The sequence below is a fragment of the Tasmannia lanceolata genome, unplaced genomic scaffold (genome assembly GCF_043159265.1).
Source record: "Tasmannia lanceolata isolate RefF3 unplaced genomic scaffold, GAP_Taslan_0.1 ptg000002l, whole genome shotgun sequence".
Classification (NCBI taxonomy): domain Eukaryota; kingdom Viridiplantae; phylum Streptophyta; class Magnoliopsida; order Canellales; family Winteraceae; genus Tasmannia; species Tasmannia lanceolata.
Window position 1 is genome coordinate 48,312,275 of NW_027518679.1, and position 21,228 is coordinate 48,333,502.

The 21,228-nt window shown below is 41.8% G+C and overlaps 1 protein-coding gene across 1 annotated transcript; it reads left to right on the forward strand.

The window, feature by feature from the left end:
* Positions 1–15,269: 15,269 nt before the first annotated feature.
* Positions 15,270–20,441, forward strand: LOC143886096 (alcohol dehydrogenase-like 4). Its single transcript, XM_077390070.1, has 10 exons — positions 15,270–15,429; positions 15,542–15,678; positions 15,791–15,840; positions 16,053–16,381; positions 16,813–16,895; positions 17,098–17,173; positions 17,352–17,413; positions 17,523–17,618; positions 19,856–20,017; positions 20,140–20,441. Exons 1-10 carry the CDS (start codon positions 15,369–15,371, stop codon positions 20,248–20,250), a joined length of 1,167 nt encoding a protein of 388 aa, XP_077246185.1. The 5' UTR covers positions 15,270–15,368; the 3' UTR covers positions 20,251–20,441.
* The last annotated feature ends 787 nt before the right edge of the window (positions 20,442–21,228 follow it).

Sequence of the window (21,228 nt, forward strand, 5' to 3'; positions counted from 1 at the left end):
CCGGCCTCCATAGCGTCGCTTCTCTCCATTGCCGTCCACGACCTTCCAGATCCGGCCTAAAAAGGCCTAATGACGGACTCCGACGGCCAGGTCCTTGGGGCTGTCACCTCTTTTTCCATAGAAGGCAGCCTCTCCTGAGATATTCTTTCGCCCGATTAGTTTACCGATTTTACTCTCCTTCTCCGGCAATCCAAGGATTGATGAGAATTAGGGCATCGCTAGGGATGATGGTGGTCCCCGGAAAAGGGGCGACGATGGCAATGGTTGCCACTTGTCTCTTCTCCTTCAGAAAACCCCCAACAAGTGAGAAGATCCCTCAAGTCTCTCTTCTTCTTCTGCTATGTATGAAACCCTAAGTGGATTTGCATCTTCTTCACAGACCCCAACGATCCTTCCTCCTCTTTTGCAAAACCCCATTCACAAACCCTCATGTCCTACCTTTTGCCTTTTGCCCTATGAACCCCTTTCAAGCTATTTGCAGGCCTTTTGCTTCTCCAAAAGAACAGAAAAGTGAAAAATCCCTCTCAAAACCAGGTCTAAATCCCTCTCCTTCTTAGAGAGATTGCAGATGGGTTGAAGAGATGGGCGGCAGAGGGGATGTAGGACGTGGTCTTTGGCCGGAGAAGTGGACGGAAGTGGTCGGGCAGGGAGGTGAAAGCCCCCTACCCCCGTAAACCTAGAAGGAATATAACAAAAGTATGGCATCCTCAGTCTTGGAGGTTTATCCTCCGCCTTAATATATTTTGCATCATTTCAAAATAAGATAAACTAATAATAATAATAAGGGATTTGCTAGGGATCACCGTCGAAGGCATTTCACGGCTGTTGCATGAGAGCACAGCCACCTCAGGTGAATTAAATGAATAAGACAAAATCTGTTGAAAGTAAGCCTATGTTTGTGGCTGCTCTCTCGTGCAACAGTAATGCCTTCTGCGAGGGTACCTAGCAAATCCATAATAATAATAACTGAGCAAATGAGACCAGCTTATAGTATGAATCTCCACTAAATAAGCAACGTCAGAGAGATATGATTGAACCCTTTCAGGTGTCCGTCGTTGAATTGTGTTACATTAAAGTGGGGAATGTAAGGGAAAGAGGTGGAATGTATTGTTATTGAAAGGGGTGAAGAGGTGGTAAGGAAGATGCAGAAATAGGAGAAGCAAAACAAAGATAAAAATGGGCATAGAGAGCTCTAGCCATGTCACAAACTGTCTTTCCTTTTTCCAACTTGTAAGTTTCTTCAGCAGTTCAGTTCAGTTGATCCATTTGCTGTGGAAAAGAGGTGGAATGCTTTGATCATATCCTCTTTTGCCTTCAAAACAAGAAGGGGAAATGACGTGGTTTCCCTGTCTTTTACTTGTCGTCCCTCATGGCCACCCTGTTTCCATCGTTTAATTTCTAACTTGCAGCAAAGAAACTGTTTCCATAATTTGATTTCTGTCAACGATAGCCTTGCCTAGTTGGAGACATGGGAAGTATGATCGAGGATCCGAAGAACTTTCCCAGACTGATAAGGGACTTGAATGGATCATGACTGAGACATAGGTGGATCCGATCCGAAGTGGATCCGTTGACGCCCCTAATTTTTTATATGAGAAACAAAAGAGGGGGGGGGGGGGGGGGTGGTGAATGTGCGGGACAATAGGCTAAACAGAAGTTGGATGGGACCCACGGTATACACCTCACGTTTTGATGGGGTGGGCTCCATCATCTCCACCCAAATCCATGCATGCATGGGGCTCACCCTTTAACACTTCATGTATTGATGGGTGCATTGGCCCAATCATCTCCACCCAAACCCATGCATGCATGCATGCATAGGGCTCACCGTTTAAAACTTTATGTTTTGATGGGTGCAATGGGCCACCATTTTACACTAATAGTTGTGGCCCACCATTTCCACCCAAAGCCATTCATAAGGTGGGAACCACCATTTTACATCTCATGTTCTGATGGATGAGCTCCACCCTCTCCCCCCAAACCCATTCATAGGGTGGGGCCTACTAATTTTACTCCGTGCATATAGAGCTATAGCCGTTTCTTTGGTAGTCGATTCTTTTTCTCTCTCTTCCTCTTCGGTTTTATATGGTGTAAACCCGTACTATATGGTTTACACCATAGGAAGATGCTTACACCATAGAAAGATACCCATTCATATGATGGACCACAACATAAATTTTTGTTGACCAAATAATCATTTCCATAGGACATTATGGAAACCTTTATAGATCGGAGGGTTGGGATCATCCTATGTAAATTATTTTTGGGGCACAACCTATTTATGTTTTGGCCCATCAAATGGACGGTTTGGATCATCCTATGGTTTATGCCGTACAATTTTTTTTGAAAAATATTAGACTATATGGGCTTACACCGTATAAAATCAAAATCTCCGCTCACTAAACTAAATGCTATGGTTTGCGCAAATGGTATGTGCGCTACTCTTTGTCGCTCTCTTTCTCTCTCTCTCTTCTTCTCTACTCTACTGCTGTTCGTCTCTCCTCATTATCCCCACTTCATTTTTTCTTCTTCACCGTATATGATGCTGTTATAGAAATTATTTACACGAAGTAGCTTCTGTACAAGGTGCCTACAGCAACCAACGAGTGAGTCTAGGTCACGATCCAATCCCTCACTAGCCGACACCTATTCGGCGTTTCTTGAGATCTTACTTAGAGTGGCTTAATTAGGACTTACTTAAGTTATGCATATATAAATCGAACTTTTGAAAAAGTTTAAGAATGTTCTATACGAGAGAGAAGACTTGGAATTTAATTATTTGAAGAGGAATGCTAGACTCACAGATTCCATTGGTCTGATTCCATTTAATATGCACATAAAATTACGCTCAGAACTGTCTTAAATGGGATCTGATCAATGGGGGCTCTCTTTGCTCCCATTTTTGAAAGGGCGCCTGCGAATCTAGCATTCCCCTTATTTGAAAGGTCTAAAATGGTTTTGTTAAAGAATTTTAAATGCTAATGAATGCCAATTTCATGTTTGGTTGCCAATATTTCATTGAAACTCCACTTAACTCCTAGATATGTTTGGGACATCATCATTGTATTTTTTCCTACTTAGCGCCCACGTGGCACTAATGTTCCCTCTCATCTTCCAACCAAATTTTACTAAAATGGTGTTTTTTGAGTAGAAAGAGTAGAAAATGTCTTATTCTCTTTTTCTCTCTACCGGACTCTATATTGATAATGGTACCCATGCTCTCTCCGTGAGGATTTCTGCGCAACCAAACATTACTTACGACTCTTCCACTATTTTCCGAGTGAAAATTCTAGACGTCTTCCTTGCCTGTCTACTCCCTTTTGACTTCTTATTCCACTACACTCCAAGCCACCCCCGAGCAACCAAGCAGGTCCTAATTAAGTTGACGCCTATCAACCGGACATAAGAAGCTAAGATGGATTCCGTTTATATGCCTGGGTCCACTTTTGTACAATTTCAGTTCTTAATTTATGTTGGTGTTCGATGGATCTAGGAACTCGGATAAGTAGTGGGAATATCAGGTAATATTTAAGACGACAGGTCATCAATAAATGAGGTCTGAGTTGGTTGACCAGTCCAGCACCCGAGGTTATTTAAAATCTTATATAAATGAAAATCCCCCATATTTACATCTAAAGATATTTGCATTTACATAAAGTAAGGCCTGACCATGACATCCTTAGGAGCCACGCTACTTTTCCACCTTTCTTTAGAATATGTAACCATCTATGACCATATGTGGAAGTCGTACAAGTAATTTTGCAACCTCTCTTTTCTATTAGGAAAGGGTCACATGATGAACCTGTAAAAAAATAAAAGGGTCACATGATATGAAGTAAATGAATAAGACCAATTCAACTATATGTATGAGGTAGCTCTTCTCTTTCCAAGAATAAATTGGTTGCCAAAAGGAACTTTGAACAAATTTGCATATACACTCTTTCTTACGCCACCCTTGCCTCAAGAATTAAACTAGTCTCAATTTCTTATGGGAAATGTTATCAGCACGTACTACCATATTTTGATGATTGCATGTACTCCTCATTTTATTAAAATGTAAGGTATGGTCCGCACTATAGGATGATTCAAACCGACCATTAGATGGGCCACAGCCTAACTAGGTTGTGCCCAAAAATCATTTCCATAGGCTGATCCTAACCCTCCAATCTATAGAGGGACTGAATCTTAGAGGGTTGATCCTAACCCTCTATAGATAAGAGAGTTAGGATCAACGGCCTATGAAAATGAGTTTTGGGGTACAAAACCTATTTAGACTGTGGCCCATCTAATGGATGGTTTGGATCATCCTATGGTGTGGGTCATACCTTACATTTTAATAAAGTGAGGAGTGCGATAATAGAAATTAAAAAATGGTAGTGCTGATAACATTTCCCTTTCTTATCCATCTAAACTTTCAAATATCTTTACTATATAAATCTAGTCACCAATCAACACAAAATCTTTAATACCTACATAAATAAAATATGTAGAGAGGCCGAGCCAGGGGCGGAGCCACATGTGCTGCCCCCCTTGAGTTGGTCTTTTCTAATACAAAATCACTCCTTAATGCCTCAGGGCTTTGGATAGGATTGCCACCCTGTTTTTTTGCCAAAAAAAAGCAAAAGTCAAATTTCAAACTTTTAAGGAGCACAGGGGAAGGGTTTGTGCGGTAGAGTTAGGAGGATAAAGACAAATTTCCTTTAACTTTCTTGCAAAAGAATTCCGGGGTTTAAAGAGGAAAAATATGTATATGAAATTAAGACCAATGATCTTGTAAAAATATCCTCCAATGGCCCAAATAGTCTTGGTACCATACCCAACAAATTTTGAAATTTGATTTGACACTTAACAGATTATTGGCCTCAGTTTTGGAATTTTTCCTATTGTAGAATATTTTTCCCCCTTATGCATAGCTTGGATGAGGCCCATCATTTCATACCATGTTTTCATGGTGTGCGGCCCACAATCTCCGCCCACCATCTCCACCCAAAACCTTATCAGTGTAAAGATCTTTTTTACCTATTACATACCTTAAATTTCTTTGTAGCTATTAGATGCCTTAATATTTTTAGCTATTGACATGAATATTGTATAGATAATGCCGTGATTGCTAGCCAAATCATTTATTTAAATGATAAAAAAAGAGATTACCTAGGCAATCCCGCAAAAAAGCCATTAGAGACTGTAAAAAATCTGGTAAAAAATGGGACAAAACCTGTTACGACTCTTAGAGAAATTGCCTATCATTTTCCTATAAAAAATATCATAATCTTAGGATGGAACCAAGTCTAAGTAAAGAATATCTAGAGGAGATGAAAAATATCTTATCCTCAGTTAGGATGTAAAATGTCTATGTGCGTACGGTCTAGACCAAGTTGCTTGACATACTGTACATCTCAAAAAAGCCATTAGAGACTGTAAAAAATCTGGTAAAAAATGGGACAAAACCTGTTACGACTCTTACAGAAATTGCCTATCATTTTCCTATAAAAAATATCATAATCTTAGGATGGACCCAAGTCTAAGTAAAGAATATCTAGAGGAGATGAAAAATATCTTATCCTCAGTTAGAATGTAAAATGTCTATGTGCGTAGGTGATGGGGTGTAAAAACAGCAGCTTGTAGCAGGCCGACACCTGTCCTGGAGTAGGTGAACTCAAGCCTATCACGGGCCGACACCTGTCCTGGAGTAGGTGAACTCAAGCCTATCACGGGCCGACACCTGTCCTGGAGTAGGTGAACTCAAGCCTATCACGGGCCGACACTTGTCCTGGAGTAGGTGAACTCAAACCTATAGCAGGCCTGCACCTGTCCTGGCGTGGGTCATCCCACGTCATCGAGTTTCCCTCTATAAAAGGGGGTTCAAAGTTCAAATCAAGGGGTAATAACCTTTCTCTCCTCCAAAAAACTCTAAAACTAGCTCTGCACTCTTGCTCATATACTGACTTGAGTGTAGAAGGGCCTGTCTGGAGTAACACCCGGGTTGTCTTCTGACCTCGTTTGCTTCTGTGCAGAACACAACCACTTCATTTCAATCCCGCCGAACTCGACTCCTTCACTTCGTTTCCTCTGGTCATCCAGCTCAGCCCTTACGTCACTGCCGTACCTGTTACCAATTTTCGGTCTAACAGATTGGCGCCATCCGTGGGACCCCGAACTAAAAGCTGTTCAGATCCCCCATAAACAAAATGGCAGGGCGCAAGAGTGCTTGAGTACCAACCGCACAGACTACCCAAACTGTGCTACCTCGCAGGACCTGGAGTGAGCTAATCGCCTCACTGATGGTGGCAGCCTCTGCTACAGCTGAACAGAGCCCGGCTCGTTCGGAACACCTCAACCCTATGCCCACTCCAGATCAAGTTCAAGCTCTTTTCCAGCAGATGACGTCTCTGGTCGGTCAATATCAGCAGCTACTCCAAGCACCTCCCCAACATCCTCCAGAGACTCCACGACCTGTCCAGGAAAGGTCGAATATACACAGGGGAGAGTCATCGTGCCACGGTGAGGACCAAACTCACCACTCCTCAAGGCCAGTCCATAACTCCAGAGCTCGGCACGCTCACACAGAACCTCACAACCGCCGGAGATCGCGGTCCCGCTCTGCACGAAAGCATCGAGCCCAAGAGGACCGCGCGCTGCAGGAAAAACTCCGGCCTCATCGTAGGAGTCCGGAAAGTCAGTCCAGCTCCGCGGCGAGCCAATCAGTGGAGAGAAACAGGTCACCAGACCGTAGAGCTGATCCGATGCTACGGAGGATGGAAGAAATGGACCACCGCATAGAAGAGCTGGCAAAAAATCACAGCCGGCCTGCTTCGCGAGCGTTCTCAAGCAGGACACCTTTTACCAGCGATGTCATGAGCGCCCCAGCGCCGCGAGGATTTAAAATGCCAACTATCCCGCAATATGACGGGACCTCTGACCCTGTGGACCATCTGGAGACGTTCAGAACGATGATGCTCCTCCACAACGCTTCCGATGGTTTCCTCTGCAGAGCCTTCCCGACCACACTGATTGGTGCGGCACGGGACTAGTACTCAAGGATCAAACCGAACTCCATCAGCAACTTCGATGACTTCGGGAAAGATCTGGTCCGCCACTTCATGAGCAGCCGTAGGCCAAGGAAAACAACAGCATCCCTGATGGCCTTGCGGCAGGAGGATAATGAACCTCTGAAGGCGTTCGTTAGCCGCTTCAACAGGGAGGCACTTCAAGTGCCGAATCTGGATCCTTCCGCCGCCATGAACGCGCTCCTCGCGGGTGCTAGATCTAACGATTTTCGCCGCTTAGTGGCTCGCCAAAATCCGCACTCATTGGCGGATCTGATGGCCGGGGCTGAGGAGTACATAGCAGTTGAAGAGACACTGGCGGCCCTGGACTCAAATCGGAGGAGAACCTCTGAGGATAAAAACCCTACCAGTCAGCGTAGTGATGACAGGGCCCCCAGGAAAGAAAAGTCCCCGCAAAGGAGGGAAGAGAATTTCACCCCTCTCAACACCTCCCGGAAAAGCATACTGGCCGCAATCGAGGGAGAAGAATTCGTAAGATGGCCAACCAGAATGATCTCCAAGGAAAATAAGAGAGACAAGTCGAAGTACTGTCGGTTCCACAGGGACCACGGTCGTGACACAGACGAGTGCTGGCAGCTCAAAGAAGAAATCGAGCTGTTGATTGGCCGAGGTTATTTGAAAAAATATCTCCGAGGTGACGGCCACTCAAAAGAGCGCAGAGAGAAGAGTCCCCAGGGCTGGAGCCCTCGACGGTCGCAGCCGCCCCCTGCTCGGGGACAATCCCCTCTGCCATCTAGTCCGCAACCAGAGGCACACCGATCCCAGCCAAGGGGAGTCATTGGCACAATTATGGGCGGACCAGCCGCTGGGGTCACATCGTCTGCTGCTCGAAAAGCGTACGCACGCTGAGTCAACACCGTGCACACATGCAGCAAGAAGATGAAGACAGAGAATGAGATCTCTTTCTCAGATGCGGATCTCGACAACCTGATACTGCCTCACGACGACACCCTGGTCATAACCATGCTAGTTGCGAACTGGGAAGTGAAGAAGATCCTCGTCGACAGCGGGAGTTCGGCAGATATCATGTACTATCATGCTTTCCAAAAAATGATGATAGGAGACGACCGTTTGAGGCCGGCAAACTCCGATCTGTTCGGTTTCTCGGGGGAAGTCGTGAATGGAAGGACAGATTGAACTCCCAGTCCTCGTCGGAGAGCCGCCCTATCAAGCCTCCGCGATGATCAACTTTCAAGTAGTGAGGGCCACTTCAGTCTATAACGCTATCTTGGGACGACCTGGGCAGAACTTAATCCGCGCAGTCGCCTCAGCGTATCACCAGAAAATGAAGCTCATAACGCCAAACGGCGTGGGTGAGGTCAGAGAAGATCAACCGCAGTCCAGGGAGTGCTATGCCATGGCACTCAAAAGGCAAAGATGCATCGGAATCCTTTCCGATTGAACTACTTGATCTGAGAGACGAAGCACAGGCGACTGAACCCGCCGAAGACCTCAGAAAATACTATCAGTAGTAGACCACCCGGCGTGAAAGCGACTTTGTAAATATCTGCTGAATGTGAATGACAAAAGCTCTTTTGTAAATCTCTTCGTGCAACTCGGAAACCCAGTTCGCTAAAACTCGGGTACTCTGGAAACCCAGTTCACTAAAACTCGGGTACTCATTATTTGGAAACCCAGTTCGCTAAAACTCGGGTACTCGCTGCTTGGTTCGCCACGGCTCTTCTCCGCAAAGATAGGGAGCCCACTCCTGGTCCGGAAACAGCCCGGACAGCAGAAACCAAAGCCACCTGGAAACCCAGTTCGCTAAAACTCGGGTACTTATTATCTGGAAACCCAGTTCGCTAAAACTTGAGTACTCATTATATGGAAACCCAGTTCGCTAAAACTCGGGTACTCGCTGCTTGGTTCGCCACGGCTCGTCTCCGCAAAGATCGGGAGCCCACTCCTGGTTCGGAACCAGCCCGGATGCAAAAACCAACGCCGCTTGGAAACCCAGTTCATTAAAACTCGGGTATTCATTATTTGGAAACCCAGTTCGCTAAAACTCGGGTACTCGCTGCTTGGTTCGCCACGGCTCGTCTCCGCAAAGATCGGGAGCCAGTCCTGGTCCGGAACCAGCCTGGATGCAAAAACCAACGCCGCTTGGAAGCCCAATTCACTAAAACCCGGGTACTCATTATTTGGAAACCCAGTTCGCTAAAACTCGGGTACTTATTATCTGGAAACCCAGTTCGCTAAAACTTGGGTACTCATTATATGGAAACCCAGTTCGCTAAAACTCGGGTACTCGCTGCTTGGTTCGCCACGGCTCGTCTCCGCAAAGATCGGGAGCCCACTCCTGGTCCGGAACCAGCCCGGATGCAAAAACCAATGCCGCTTGGAAACCCAGTTTACTAAAACTCGGGTACTCATTATTTGGAAACCCAGTTCGCTAAAACTCGGGTACTCGCTGCTTAGTTCGCCACGGCTCGTCTCCGCAAAGATCAGGAGCCACTCCTGGTCCGGAACCAACCTGGATGCAAAAACCAACGCCGCTTGGAAGTCCAGTTCACTAAAACTCGGGTACTCTGGAAACCCAGTTCACTAAAACTCGGGTACTCATTATTTGGAAGCCCAGTTCGCTAAAACTTGGGTACTCGGTGCTTGGTTTGCCACAGCTCGTCTCCACTAAGACCGGGAGCGCACTCCTAGTTAGGAACGAGCCCGGGCAGAAAACCAAACACTTGCGAAAACCCAAGTTCATCAAAACTCTGGTCATCTAAAGCCGACTAGGACTCGGTGTGATTCGCTACAGGTCAAAATTCAATTTCGTCTTTTAGCAGATTGCGCTATATTCAGTTCATCTGAAGCCGAACTGGATATAGCGCAAAGCGCTACAGGACAAAATTCAGTTCATCTCAAGCCAAACTGGATATAGCACAAAGCGCTACAGGACAAAATTCAGTTCATCTCAAGCCGAACTGGATATAGCGCAAAGCGCTACAGGACAAAATTCAGTTCATCTCAAGCCGAACTGGATATAGCACAAAGCGCTACAGGACAAAATTTAATTTCGTCTTTTAGCAGATTGCGTATATTCAGTTCATCTCAAGCCGAACTGGATATAGCGCAAAGCGCTACAGGACAAAATTCAGGTCGAACTGACGGCTTGGCTGCACTGCTTTTTCAGGCCGAACTAATTTTCCAGGCCGCACTGAGGGCTTGGCCGCACTGATTTTCCAAGCCGGACTGGATATGACGCGTCTTGCTACACGACAAAAATCAGTCCGGCCCAAGCCGGATTGGATATGACGCGTCTCGCTACACGACAAAAATCGGGCCGGACTGACTCACATGCCGGACTGACAAATTTCCGGACTGATTCCCAGGCCGGACTGACAAATTTCCAGACTCATTTCCAGCAAATTTCCGGACTCATTTCCAGGCCAGCAAATTTCCGGACAGATTCCGCCCATTCAGGAATGTAACTCACCACACTTCCCCAAGTCACTACAATAACTTGGAGAGCTGGGGGGCAACTGATGGGGTGTAAAAACAGCAGCCTGTAGCAGGCCGACACCTGTCCCGGAGTAGGTGAACTCAAGCCTATCACGGGCCGACACCTGTCCTGGAGTAGGTGAACTCAAGCCTATCACGGGCCGACACCTGTCCTGGAGTAGGTGAACTCAAGCCTATCACAGGCCGACACCTGTCCTGGAGTAGGTGAACTCAAACCTATAGCAGGCCTGCACCTGTCCTGGCGTGGGTCATCCCACGTCATCGAGTTTCCCTCTATAAAAGGGGGTTCAAAGTTCAAATCATGGGGTAGTAACCTTCCTCTCCTCCAAAAAAGTCTAAAACTAGCTCTGCACTCCTGCTCATATACTGACTTGAGTGTCGAAGGGCCTGTCCGGAGTAACACCCGGGTTGGTCTTCTTACCTCGTTTGCTTATGTGCAGAACACAGCCACTTCATTTCAATCCCGCCGAACTCAACTCCTTCACTTCGTTTCTTCTGGTCATCCAGCTCAGCCCTTACGTTACTGCCGTACCTGTTACCAATTTTCGGTCTAACAGTAGGGTCTAGAGCAAGTTGGTTGACATACTGTACATCTCAAAAAAGCCATTAGAGACTGTAAAAAATCTGGTAAAAAATGGGACAAAACCTGTTACGACTCTTACAGAAATTGCCTATCATTTTCCTATAAAAAATATCATAATCTTAGAATGGAACCAAGTCTTAGTAAAGAATATCTAGAGGAGATGAAAAATATCTTATCCTCAGTTAGGATGTAAAATGTCTATGTGCGTAGGGTCTAGAGCAAGTTGGTTGACATACTGTACATCTCAAAAAAGCCATTAGAGACTGTAAAAAATCTGGTAAAAAATGGGACAAAACCTGTTACGACTCTTAGAGAAATTGCCTAGGAGGCTTCGCTAAATAGACTTAGTCAAGTCTAGTACCTTGAGATGGACCCAACTGATGAGGGCATATATGAGAGGATTAATGTCGGATCCCCAAGGACAAATGATTGATTTACCCATTCAAAGCAATTTACGCGAAGGACTTTCTTTAACTCTTTTTTTTTTCCTGGGATATTTTATTAGGAAAGTGATATCAGCAGCACAACCATGTTTTACTAATTACACGAATGCAACTTGTCCTTTTCTTTTTGACTGGTTTGTAAGAGATTTTTTGGTAACTGTAATAACCTTTAATGACCCTTGTCTGGTCTTTAAATAAGGGGTTTTGTTAACGGAGGCACTCGTTATGGTGCATTGAAAATGTAAATTTACAATAAATGATGTATTGGAAATGAAAATTTACAATAAATTTACATGGCTTTTGAGTCTTTTTATCTCAAACAATTTGTAGATTTACATTTTCAATGCACCTATTTTCATGCACCCCCACGTTTATATCCTCAAACACATTTACTACTGGAGCAACGATTGTAATCGACACTTTATTTGACAATTACAACTTCAACAAAAGAGGCTTCAGTGGGCGAGGGTTTGGTTTTTACAAAAATACCCCCACCATGACAAAATAACAAGAATACCCCTATCTCATAAAAGACAACGAAAATACCCATACTTATATCTCATGAAAAGTGAAAAAAATACTTATATCTCGTAGAAAGTGTTAAATACACCTATCTCTTCGAATATAAAAAAATACTCATATATCATGGAAAATAAAAAAACCCTGTCTCATAGAAAATGATCAAAGTACCACTCACTCATAAAAAAATATCAATATACTTATATCTCATAGAAAATAATAAAAAAGACCCTATCTAATGCAAGAGAATTTATATGGTGGACGGCTCTGCATGTACATGCAACCCGAAAAAATACTGGTGGCCGCATTTTTTTGGTGATCCAACCATTCATTTTGTTGGGCCCTGATGTAGATAGTGTGGACCCATAAAATCTTCTCCATAGAATGATCTTAACCCTTTGATTTGAGGAAGTTTAAAATGGACACCACAATATAAAAAAAATGCATAGATTGGAAGGTTAGGATCATCGATTCTATGAACAAAATACACTATCTCATAAAAATGACAAAAATAAACTTATCTCATATAAAATAATAAAATATTTCAATCTCATGGAAAATGGGTTAAGGTACTTTGGCTATTATCTTTTGTGAGATATGGGTATTCTTGTTATTTTCTCGTAATGGGGGTATTTTTGTAAAAACTAGACCCTCCCCCAATGCACATACCTCTTATGTTGAAATTGTATTTCCAGCATATAAACAACAAATTTAATGTTTCCCTGGGTAAATGAAATTGTGGGAAACTGTTCTCTAATAATAAATGTGTTTTGAGGATAAAAGCGTGGGTACATGAAAATAGGTGCTTTAAATGCTCCTTAACGAGTGCACATATGAGGAAAGTGAAGCTACACCGCCGGTGTAGCTAACTTAGCTACACCGCCGGCTTAAAATACAATGGGCCCACATTGTTTTGGTGATCCAAACCATTCATTTGATTGGCCCTCACATAGATAGGGTGTCCGCCAAAAATCAGCTCCATAGGATCATCCCAACCCTTCAAACTGTGGAGGCAAAAATGGACAAATTTGTGAAGGTTTTTACACATTCATTTTTGCCTCCACAAATCGTTAGGGCACTCGTTAGCAAAAACCCATAATAAAAGACATGACGGGTCAGTACAATGATCAAAACATAGTTGTTGATATCATTTCCCTTTTATGATTAGTGCTCAATTAGTAAAAGAACACTGCTAGCAAAATAAAATTCGGTTCCGTAGCGTGTATAAAAAGACAAGAAAGATAGCTCGAATCCCCATGAAACACCAAATGCACTGGGAAAGTAACCAAGTCTTCGTCATTTTCACTTTAGACTTTATTTTGATTTTCACTCTCGACTTTATTTTATGGACGAGGTTCCGTTTTGGAAGTGTTTTCCTCAGTCAAATTAGAGCGTTTACTCTGTTCCCAAAACCAATATGAAGCTCTTTTTTATGAAGCGAAGAGTCTCTTATTGAATGATTTGACGATTATAAATGAAAAACTTAAAATTCAGAATAGCTAAAAGGGTTTTTCTATTGTAAAAGGGCTACTAAATTGGTTTTACCGAATAGCCTAAACACACCATAGTAAAACATTATTCAATGAGCCACTAAAAATTATCCATTGCTGTTAATTTTCTAGGAATTTCACCAAACTTTGATTATTTTACAAAGAGCCCAATGAGTTATTATATAGAACACTCGAAGGGTTAAACATAGAAAGAGATAAACATAACCAAGGTAAGAGATAAATATAAAAATCCTACCTACTAAGATTGGCCTAATTGCTAATTTAATTTAGCTACCTAATCTAGCTACCTTTCCCATTTAACCCACTTGCCAATCTCATTCAACCCACTTGCCTAATCTACACCAAGATAATCCAACGGTCTGATATGACAAATCTTAACAATTACCTATTAGGTTAATATTTTCTGAGAATAATTTTTAGGGTTTTGCACCCGTTAAGGTGCATTGGGAAAGAGATTTTACACATATTTTTATAAAAAAAAATCTTAAAACAGGTGAAAAGTATAGAAGTATGTGTAAATTGATTGGAAAATCTCTTCTCCAATGCACCTTAACAGGTGCTCCTAGGGCACGCTTGCAAAACCCTAATTTTTAAAGGGTTTTGCTAACGAGTGCCCTAAGGGCACTTGTTAAGCATCATTTAATTGCCCTTGGGATCTTGAATTTACGAGTAGGAAAGGATGTAGGGAAGGTTGTTTGGTTGCTTAAGATTTGTGGGAGATCTCCCAGATGTCTTCTCAACTCTATCTCCCCAAGATTTTCTCCTCAAATTTCTACCTTTTGGTAAAATTTGGAGAGCGAATTTAGAGGGCACCACATCACCCGACCGGCTCCCGACAACCCTGGTGGTCAAAGGCCCCAAAATTAAATGGCGACCAAACAAGCAAATTAGGAGAAGATCATTTCCCCATATTTTTGTCAAAAATAAGTAACCAAACAGAGCAATAATTAGAAAGGAAGTTTGGAGAAGAGATCTCGTGTTTTTGTTATTAAACATTGGAAATTGGGACCATCACAGAAGGCATTTCTCGGGCTGGCTGGCTGCTGCATGAGAGAACAGCCACCTATGCTCACTTTTCAACAGATTTTGTCTTATTCATCCAATTCATGTGAGGTGGGTGCTCTCTCATGCAACAGTTGCTTGCGAAATGCCTTATGCGTTGGTCCCTACGTTGGAAATTATTTAATAAGATGCTAACTTTTTGGCTTATAGAACATGAGAACCCTTTTTTTTATTTTTTTGTACTTCTTAGAATAATAGTCTACACTCTTCACATCCCTTTCCCCAACAAAATATTTATGGATTGGGGGAAAAATGACAAACAATCTTTAATTCAGGAAAATTCAGGAAAAATCCTTGACGCACCCTTCTCGTGGTAAACCTATGGGAACCACCAATCAGATTCAGACAAAAGTGGGTCCCATTGTCATTGTTTGTAGCAACAATGACCTTACCCGTAACGTGTAGGAATTTCCAAGGAGCTAAATGGCAGTCAGGAATCAAAGCTGAAGTCAAAACAGTGGAAACTGGAAAGTATGCTTTTAATCAGAAAGGAAGCCCCCCAAAATTGATTGACCGTGTAGTCGGCTTCTTTATCTTGAACATCATAGACCATACTATTCAAACAATGTGATGTGTGGGCCCACATCATTAGTTGTCCTTTGTTCATATACAGAGACCAGCTGAAATCATATAAATGCACCAGCCTATAATGGGTGTTGCTCAAACCACCTGAGAGAGAGAGAGAGAGAGAGAGAGAGAGAGAGAGAGAGAGAGAGAGAGAGAGATGGGATCTGAAAATGGCTTCCATGGGAGTGATACAACAGGCAAAATCATAACTTGCAAAGGTAAATCCTTCAATTGTTCTCATTTGTTTTTGTTTGAATGTCTCAATTTTCACACTTTAATCTCCTTGCCCTTCTCTTCTTTTTACTGAAATATTCCTTTTCTCTTGTCAAGCTGCTGTGGTATGGGGTCCTAAACAGCCTCTCGTGATAGAAGTGGTGCAGGTCCATCCTCCCCAAAAAATGGAAGTTCGAATTAAGATCGTTTACACTTCCATCTGCCACACCGATCTATCCGCTTGGATTGGCGAGGTAAGAAATTCACCCCACCAAATAAAACCAAGAAAAAAAAAGCATACCTCTTGAATAAAAATTTACGTATTTTCCATTTCTGATTCTTTAAACCTTTCTGTTTCGAATAAAGGTCGAAGCCCACCGAGCGTACCCTAGAATTCTAGGCCATGAAGCTGCAGGGTAAGGGTGGCCCTTCTTTTGGGTATACTAATTAGATTTTTAATATTAAGGAGTTGTTGGGTTTTGAACTTAGGACCTCGCTCTGATACCATGTGAAACAACCGATTACTCCAGAAGCTTAAGCTCTTAGAGTTGGTGTTATTTAATCATTTATACTTCAACACAACTCTTTAAAAAACCTTTGCATATCATATTTGAATTTTGTTTTATAGGATTGTAGAGAGCGTAGGAGAAGGAGTGGTGGATATGAAAGAAGGAGATCATGTGATTCCGATCTTTAATGGAGAATGCCTTGAATGTAACAATTGTAAGTCACACAAAACAAACCTTTGTGACAAGTTCCGCGTAGATCCGTTCAAGAGCGTCATGAGGAGCGATGGAAAAGTGAGGTTTTCCACCTCCGATGGAAAACCCATCTACCATTTCCTCAACACTTCCACCTTCAGCGAGTTCACGGTCCTTGATTCGGCCTGTGTTGTTAAGATCAAACCAGAGGCTCCATTAAAGAAGATGAGCTTGCTAAGTTGTGGGATTTCAACAGGTAATTAATCTCATTTATGCCATGTTAATATTATATAAGATGGGTAATTGCAATTTGAGGTATGTTAAACTCAAGGACGGCCTTGCCAAAATGGGGTGAAAGGGTTCCCTCATTGGCTACAAGTCACCAAGCATTTAATACTCTTATAAATATAAGATGGTGACGTGTAGCCAATGAGCGCGCCCTTTCAGCCTAATTTTGCATAGGCGTGGAACTTGGGTCGGGTTGGGTTGAGCTTTTGCTAAAATATTATGAATAAGAATCAACCTAAACCCGACCCGATTTCAAGGTTAAAGCTCAACCCGAGTTCCGAAAAATCAACCCGAGTTGCACCCCTAAGTTTTTGCAAGGGTGCTCCTGAGTTTAGAATTCCTCTTGTAATTTATAAAAGATAATAGTTTTTTTTTTTTTTTTTTTTTTTTTGGGTCAAGGAGTGGGAGCTGCATGGAACACGGCAAATGTGCAATCTGGGTCCAGTTTGGCAATCTTTGGTTTGGGTGCAGTGGGACTATCAGTAAGTTTGGAACCCTTTTAAGTTTGAGAAATGATATTTTCACCCCCTTTTCGTGCTCGGGCCACACCCCTTCCAGTGTATTTAGGACTACTCTATTTAAGTTAGAAGGGGTGTGGGCTAATGACGAAAAGGGGGTGAAAAGTTTTTGTAATTTACTTTCATTTCTTTTTCTTTTGACGTGTATATTATTTTTATCAAATAGGTTGCCGAAGGTGCACGACTAAGAGGAGCTTCTCGAATTATTGGGGTTGATATCAATCCTGAGAAATTCATCAAAGGTGCAAAATAGAAGACTTTTCTATATGATTCAATAAAGGCAATTCCAAGTTGGGGGATGACATAATAGCCCTAATAAAAGTAAAAGCAATGTAATTCATATAAGACAAAAGACATGGTTGAGGTTATCCTAAATTTATGGGCTCTTCTCTGACTATCATTTTCTATTTCCATACACAGCAAAACTTATGGGAGTGACCGATTTCATTAACCCCAAGGAGTGCCAAAAACCCCTACATGAGGTATTGCAATAGTATTTCTTTAATTGCTTAAGTTAATTAATCAACATTACCTATATAATAAGAGATTTAGAAAATTTATAATCTATTTTACTGTGATTGTCATTTTCAGGAAATAAGGGAGATGACAAGAGGGGGAGTTGACTATAGTTTTGAATGCGTAGGGAACAGGGATGTGCTTCGCGAGGCTTTCTTGTCTACTCATGACGTATGTATTGAATACATTTTGCTATACTAATCGTGTAGTTAGTGGTAACTAATGACAGAAATATTAAAAGACTGTCAAAAGTCTTCTACATAAGTTTTCCAGGCAGTGATAAATCGACGCCCATATATCTTAAATCAACCCCCATATAGTAGAGAGAGAGAGAGAGAGAGAGAGAGAGAGAGAGAGAGGGAGAAGGTTGATTTATCACTGCGCAAGTTTTTGGGAAATGATAAATGCGTCCATTTTCATCACTAGGGACACCCAGCATTAGTGTATCAATGACTGCAGAGGGGCTGATGTACTTGATTGCCACGTACACTGCAGTTGGGTGTCCCATGTGATGAAAAGGGGTGTATTTATCATTTCTCAAGTTTTTTCTATACTGGCTGCATTTGGATTGTTGGAATCAGGAATCGAATTTGAAATGATATTTTGATTCCCCTTTAAATGGAAAAATAAGAATAAAATTTTAATTAAAATATACTAATAAATAATCCATTCCGACCTAGGCAGAATCAGAATACCACCTCTTGGGGCGGGAAACAGATTCTGACATTTCCCCCACTAATTCTGCCCCGTTGTCAATTCCATCCCCTTGATTTTGTTCTATTTTTTGAACCAATCAATGAAATTAGGTGGAATTGGAATCATATCTTATTCCAGCCTCTAAATCCAGCATTCCAAACGCATCCTAAATCTATGAGGAATGATTCAGTAGGGGGCAACCTGTGTAATATAATGTGGTGCACCCACTACGGCTTAGTGGGTCTATTTTTGAATAATCTGAACCGTCTATTTGACAGGCCTTGGTATGTATCTCATTTGATGAAAAATTACCTAGCCAATCACCCACTCTAACATTCTACCAAAAAAAAAAAAACATTATTAGTTATGTATTTTTGGGCTATTGGTGATCCAAATCTCAATGGCTTATAAAATGGACGGTTCAGGTCGTATTCAAAAGTGGGACCAAGCAAGCTGTAATGGTTCGGCCTCAGATGTTAACATACAATAAATAGAAGAAAACTTCCAAGGAAGATGTCCTTGTCAAGGAAACCCTTGGTAGCCCTCTATAAAAGATATTTTAGGTTCCTACACTCTGGGGCAGTTTAGTTTACCATTAAGACTCATATGCTTCTCTGGGGGAGATAAGGGCTAGGGTATTTAAGATTGTAATTAAGATTAAGAGAGTTGTTTGAGATAACCTTATGGTCCTTAACACAATTTCCCACAATGGAAAATTGATAGAGACAGCCTCCAGTATGTATTATTCCGCCATTAATTTTTCCCTAGTGTACAAACAATCTAGGGTTGTAAAATTGAAATGGTAGTGGTCCTAGCCCTTTGGGTACCCTACCTCGAACCATCAACATCATAGGCTCTACATAAATAGAGTTCGTGAGTTATATCCATTTTGGTTGGCCTTTCACTCCTTTAGGATGATCTGTCCCTTGATTTTTAATTAAAAAGGTAATAAAACAAATGGTTGGTTGGCCCAAGTTAGTTGTGCTATAAGCATATTGCTTATTTATGTCTGTAGGTGCACCACAATCTATTATTTATTTATTTATTGTTTTAAATTTCATATTAAGAAAAAATCTAGAGAAATTATTATTTCAAATCAATAAAATAAAAATTTTAAGAACAAAATTAGGACAACAATTAATAAAGGGAAATGATTTCAGCACAAACATGTTTTGATACAAGACGCTCATGTTTCTTGTCTTTTTGCATTTACTGTCTGGTAAGTGCTTTTTGGGGACAGTAAAAATCCTTTTACAGCTCTTTAAATATAAAAGACAATAAACATAGCGTCTTGTATCAAAACATTTCTTCCTAACTGCTGTCAAAATGAGATTAGACAGCTTACTACACGTGACACTCAAAGAGTGGTTGTCCCAGTCCTGGTGCCTACCAAGGTGTCTTCCTCATTAAGACTTTTGTGGAAGGTTTCTTAAAATGTTACAAACTTTTCTATTGGAAGTATGTATGATTAAATGACACCAACTCTAACAGTTTAATGTCATGGAAATTGTCACCCCATGTATCAGAGCTATTGCCTCGCGGTTTGTCTATGTTCAAAACCCAACAATTCCTTAATATTAAAAATCCACGTGTACCCAAAAAAGAGCGGCCACACGTGAGGGGGAGTGTTGGAAGTATTAATGATTAAATAACTCCAACTCTGGTCGCTTAAGCTTTTCGAGTAATTGGTTGTTTCACATTCTATGCAACAGGGATGGGGTCTGACCGTAATTTTAGGAATTCACTCCTCCCCTCAAATGATGCCTTTCCATCCAATGGAGTTTTTTGATGGAAGAAGACTAGTGGGATGCACTTTTGGAGACTTCAAAGGGAAGACCCAGTTGCCACATTTTGTAGATAAATGCTTGAATGAGGTTAGTCCTGACTCCTAAGTAGCTCTAACTTGATTCTCCATTATAATGGCTTTGAGTAATTAAATTCATTTGGTTTTATTACAGAGTACTAATATTATTATTTGTACTTTACTTTGTTGCAGGGGATGCATTTAGATGAGTTTATAACCCACGAGCTGCCTTTCTCTGAGATAAACCAAGCGTTTCAGCTGCTGATCGAAGGAAAATCGTTAAGATGCCTACTGCATCTTTGAGGGATTTCTTGCTGGAATTGGGTCCCTTCATTGAAGTCCAAGACAATATGCCTTAATATCAGATCTATCCGTTACACACTATCTTTGTTTATGTTATTTAATTGTTCAATAATGTACTCTTGTGGGAGAAGACAGAGACATAGAATCAGTTATTGAATAGATGAAGATAATTGTGTCGAGTTTCTGTTAAATTTCCCAAGTTGGAGAAGGCCAATAAGATTATTGAAGTTAGAGCTACAAGGAAGCTTATCTTTTGTTATGGTATTGGTCGAAGAAGCGGGTCCCGCCACGTGAAATGGCAGGAACTCGAGATGGGGTCCATCACATAGATCCATTGGATTTTTAGAGTAACGGTAAGATAGCACCAATCGTACTATCACGCTCCAAACCGAGACCACGGCCCCCCGCACGTGACAGTGCCACACGCCTGTAAGGCTAACCTCAAGGGCATACAAGGCATTCGATATCACATTCAATTCATCATTAATAAGAATGAAGGCAGGCATAAATATATTATCTTTATACCAATATGGAGACAATAAAAATCAAAATAAATCTACTCCTCCAAACAATAAAAGTCTTCTCTCCTGCTGAATGCCTTCGCAAGAATTAATTCAGGATCTGAAAATATAACCATGGGCGAGCGAACGTTCAGTTAAGTAATAAAGTATCACTATAGCAATGTCTAAGCTGGCTAGATAAATGAAGAGTAAACAATGAAAGATAAGAGCTAATGGCACAAGATATGATACACAGACACATAAGTTCTGAAGGTAACCTCTATTTTAATGGAATTCACACACGCAGAGTGCAATACAAAAGGGTTAACTTCTGAACACTGGACAGACATTCATAATTTCACATAATCACAATCTAACAAATTTCAAAGGAGTCACACAGAAGTCACATATCGATAATACACTAGGGGGACATAGGCTTAATTCACATTCACATCTGACCACGGAGTCACAGCAGGAC

Bases quoted from the DNA above. Each gene is read 5' to 3' on its own strand.
- LOC143886096 (XM_077390070.1), top strand. From the start codon at position 15,369: ATGGGATCTGAAAATGGCTTCCATGGGAGTGATACAACAGGCAAAATC. The intron at 16,382-16,812 runs GTAATTAATCTC...TTTTGGGTCAAG, and splicing joins AAGTTGTGGGATTTCAACAG to GAGTGGGAGCTGCATGGAAC. The intron at 17,414-17,522 runs GTATTGCAATAG...TGTCATTTTCAG, and splicing joins GCCAAAAACCCCTACATGAG to GAAATAAGGGAGATGACAAG.